General features: G+C 38.6%; 1 protein-coding gene across 1 annotated transcript; it reads left to right on the top strand.

Moving 5' to 3' along the window:
* The first annotated feature begins 290 nt into the window (after window positions 1-290).
* On the top strand, window positions 291-664 carry LOC110110789. The gene has a single exon (XM_028692398.1). The coding sequence runs from the start codon at window positions 291-293 to the stop codon at window positions 612-614; it is 324 nt and encodes a 107-aa protein (XP_028548231.1). The 3' UTR covers window positions 615-664.
* The last annotated feature ends 3,417 nt before the right edge of the window (window positions 665-4,081 follow it).

The raw sequence follows: 4,081 nt of genomic DNA, 5'->3' as shown, positions 1-4,081 counted from the left end.
CAGGGACAAAGTATCTGCTGTACTAAAGACAATCCATCTCCTTACCCCATTCAATTCTCCTTCTATATATAAGGACCATTAGCCTTTTCCACCATTCGCAAAGCAAAGGGAAAAGCTCACTGAATCCTCCATTACAAATTGCTACCCTTAGCACGTATTTGACCCGTACTTTCAAGTGAAGAGGTTAGTCCGCAAGCAAAGCTCTTCTATCTTCTCCTCTTTTTCAATTGTCTGCAAAGCATTCCATTCAAGTGCTTTTATTTATTTTTCTTTCGTTCTGTTTGGAGAAGATGAGCCGTAACATAGGGAAGAGGACGAAGGAAGGGCTGAGGTTGAACTTGACTAGGGAAGGACCATCCAGAACGGCCGCGAGGCAGGAGCCATCACCAAAGCGGTCTTCTACTTCATCTTCGTCGCCGCCAAGCTCTTGCGTGTCGTCAGAGAATGAACAGAAGCAAGTGGAGAGCCCAGAAGCCAAATCTATGGTACTTGCCGGTTGCCCTCGGTGCCTCATATATGTCATGCTCTCAGAGGAGGATCCCAAGTGCCCCAATTGCAAGAGTGCAGTCTTACTTGACTTTCGCCATGGAAACAACATGGGCAAGACTAGCTAGTGCTAGATGATCCAATGCTTGCGATCTTTTTTTCTCCTGCTAGACTATAGTCTAAATTGTATCATCAGCATTTTATTATGGGATTCCTCTCCAAGTTCTTTAAATGATTCGACATATGCTTTCTATTTTATGTAGTAATATCCTGTGTCCTTTAGAATTATTATCATCTTTCACTTCTGGCCCGAGCCATTGTTATGAAAATATATGCAGATTAATTAGATATGTGGAAAGTGAATTTTGTCATCTACGCAAGTACATAAATTGTTTCGCTGCGTGTTCTGTAATCACAGTCAAGAGCATGTGCTAGTTTTGCGATTTCTGAAATGAGCTTCTGCATTTTGTACTGAATAGACGTAAAACTATGGAATACATGATGTTAGGTGACTATAAAAATTTTAGATATGTAAATTTCAGGATCTGGTATTAGTGTTGAATTTTATTGGGAAAAAAAAACTGTTTTTTGCGTGGGGACTAAAGGCGAACTGAGGTGCCCTTCATATATTCATCAAACAAATTATCTGCCTAAAAAATAATATTTAATACAATGAGCCGGCCACTAATATTTGCAGATCAACATAATATAGAATAATCCTAGATGAGACTACAACTGTTTATACACGTGTCAAGACAAAATAATTTATCTCACACTCAAAAATCTGTAGTGTAATAAGCCCATGGATATGATAAGCCTCTTACTCGAGGTGTTGTCAGCTGAAGAAGGTCGACCATATAGTCTAATATCTCCTTGGATGTCGAAAATGCAGCAATTGAGGCATTCTTTCGAATAATGTTTCCCCCCAAAAAAGTGATTCGAAAAATGCCAAACCCTTATTTAACAAAAATGACAATATGTATCTTCGCCGTCATAGATGGATCATTTGATTCAGTTATTAAATATGATTTTAAAGTTGTAAATAGCAAAATTATTTGATAAAAAAATTTTGTGATGTCAAAGAATGCCACAAAACTCTGTTGCTAATGACTTTATTCCCTTCTGATTTTTAGGGTTTAGGCAACAACACACGGCATAAAAGCATTTCAAAAAAAGAGAATTATAATTTCTTATGTAGCTCAGCTTAATTTCATGAGATAGAGTTTGGCTTCAATATTACAAATTTGATTCTAAAAAATTGGAACAATCCGTATGTCCTTTAATAGGGTTTCCTTTCCCTCTCATCATCACCTTCACCCCTTCTCGTTCTTGCTTGAGCTTGCTTCACCCACTTCCTTTGCTTTGCTTTTCTTCCTTTCCTTTAACCAGACGGCCTCAACTTAGTCCCTATCGTTGTACTGAATGGATCCCACTCATTTCCTTGCTCTTACACAAGTCCCATAAGCTTCTATTGCCCAACCCTCTCTGAACCAGAAGGGGCTTCTCACCTCTCAAGGACCCTCAGTTTCATCCCTTCTCTAGAAATATCAATTACTCTCTCGGATGAAGAAATCGAAGATTGTGCCAAGTACTGGTCTTCAGTTCTGATGGGATATGCAATCAGTGAGCTGCCTTTTTATGACAGCATTATTCCTGCCATTATGCAACTTTGGAAACTCAAAGGTGAAATTTCCATACTCTCCCTCTCGAAAGTTTTTTTTTTTCTTTTCAAGCTCTCTTGCCTTGAGGATTTGGATATGGTGCTCTTCGGTGGAGCTTTGTATATAAATGATTGGCAGTTCAAGTTTAAACACTTAACCCCTAATTTTTCTCCCAATAAAGATGATTTTTTGTGAAGTCCTAATTTCGGTGAATCTACAAAACCTACCCTCCTATTATTGGACTAAAACTTGCAACCCCACAATAGTTAGCAAAATTTGTTTCCCATTAACTGTCGACCTCTCACCAAAAATTGATTAAGGTTAACCTTCGCCCATGTGAGCATACAAATCTCAACCTCCTTTATTTTACTTAATGAAACATAGATTTCCGTTAGGGTTCTAGAAATTAAAATTCTATACAATATGAATGGAGGCCATTCCCTTGCTTTATATATGATACTTTTGGTCATGAATCCCATTCTTGCATGAAATCTCAAAATCCCAGAAACCCCATAATTCCCATTACCACTGCCACTCAATGACATAGAGGTTGAAGTACCAGCAGGAAACCACACCATACTCCTTTTACCTACCAAACTTTACCACGCAACCATACCCCTACTTTCCACTCATAATTTTAAAACTTTAATCATACTATAGTACTATTTTTTCAGATACCAAATCATTCTTTATTTAGTAAAAACAACAAAAATTTTAAACCATTGGTATAATTTTTTTAGAAATTAATCAAAATATTCATAATCTTAACAACTATAACATACAAAAAGTTAAGTGGTGAAAGTCATATTCCTACAAAGTTATCTTTATTTCTCGATAATAGAATTATAATTTTAATTATAAAAAACAAGAATTTTTTTTTAGTTTTGGAAATTGAGATCACTACAGGAAAACCCGTTATTACCGGCGGACACAATCCGCCGGAAAACATAGATAATCCGACGGAATCATACGTTTCCGTCGGACTTTTCGGCGGAAATTCATACGCCTGTTTTGGCCGCGTCGATAAATTATTTCCGGCGCGAAATTTGCGTCGGAAATTTTTCCGGCGCATGATCCGACGAATTACCGGCGAAAAATCGGATCGTTTTCGACGTTGAAAAACACCTTAATTCCGGCGCCATTTCCGCCGGTAATTATCGTCGCATTATGCGCCGGTCATTACCGGCGGAAATGACACCGCAAAGTGCATGTAGGAAACCCACGAACTCTCTTGCGACGCAAAGTATACGCCGGTAATTACCGGCGGACTGTGCGCCGGTAATTACGCCGGCAGTTTCCGTCTGAACAAAGGCGCCAGAACACACGATACGATTCGTTGTATCGTCGTTTCCGGCGAACTTCTGGCACAAAATCCGCCGGAAACCTATAGCATTGACAAAAAAAAAATTCCTTCTCAGCCAACAATTAAATTTCCACACCTGCAAACAAATACAAATAACAATTCCACCATAATTCAATTATAACTTTACAACATATCAACAATTTTACCACAGTTTCACAACAGTTTATAACATTAAAAGAAACAGTTCAGTACTAACAATCAACTAAACACATCACATTAAAAGAAACTGTTCAATAAAACATGTTCACAGAAATAAACAAGTTCATATAAACTAAATTAAACTACTCTGACTCCGTGGACTCCTCCTCAGGTGGAGCTACCTCTTTTCCACTCAGCTGCTCCCTCATCTTGCGCATTTCATCCAACAACTGATTGTGTTGCTGAATACTTGTTTGAACCTGTGCTTGCAGCTGAGCCTGCCAATCAGCTTGTGATTTCCTTACTTGTTCTAGCTCATCTTGAAGGGCACTTATTTACTGAGCTTGTAAGGAGTCATGCGAACTGGATGCGAAGCTAGATGCAGTAGAGGATGTCATCCCCTCGTATGCCTGAGCTTGCACACCTAAGCCAT

This window comes from Dendrobium catenatum, unplaced genomic scaffold, assembly GCF_001605985.2.
Source record: "Dendrobium catenatum unplaced genomic scaffold, ASM160598v2 original_scaffold_192445, whole genome shotgun sequence".
In the NCBI taxonomy this organism is placed as follows: domain Eukaryota; kingdom Viridiplantae; phylum Streptophyta; class Magnoliopsida; order Asparagales; family Orchidaceae; genus Dendrobium; species Dendrobium catenatum.
This window is presented reverse-complemented; position numbering and strand designations above follow the sequence as displayed.

What these genes read in the sequence shown, in the direction of transcription:
- LOC110110789 (XM_028692398.1), top strand. Translation starts at nt 291, where the DNA reads ATGAGCCGTAACATAGGGAAGAGGACGAAGGAAGGGCTGAGGTTGAAC.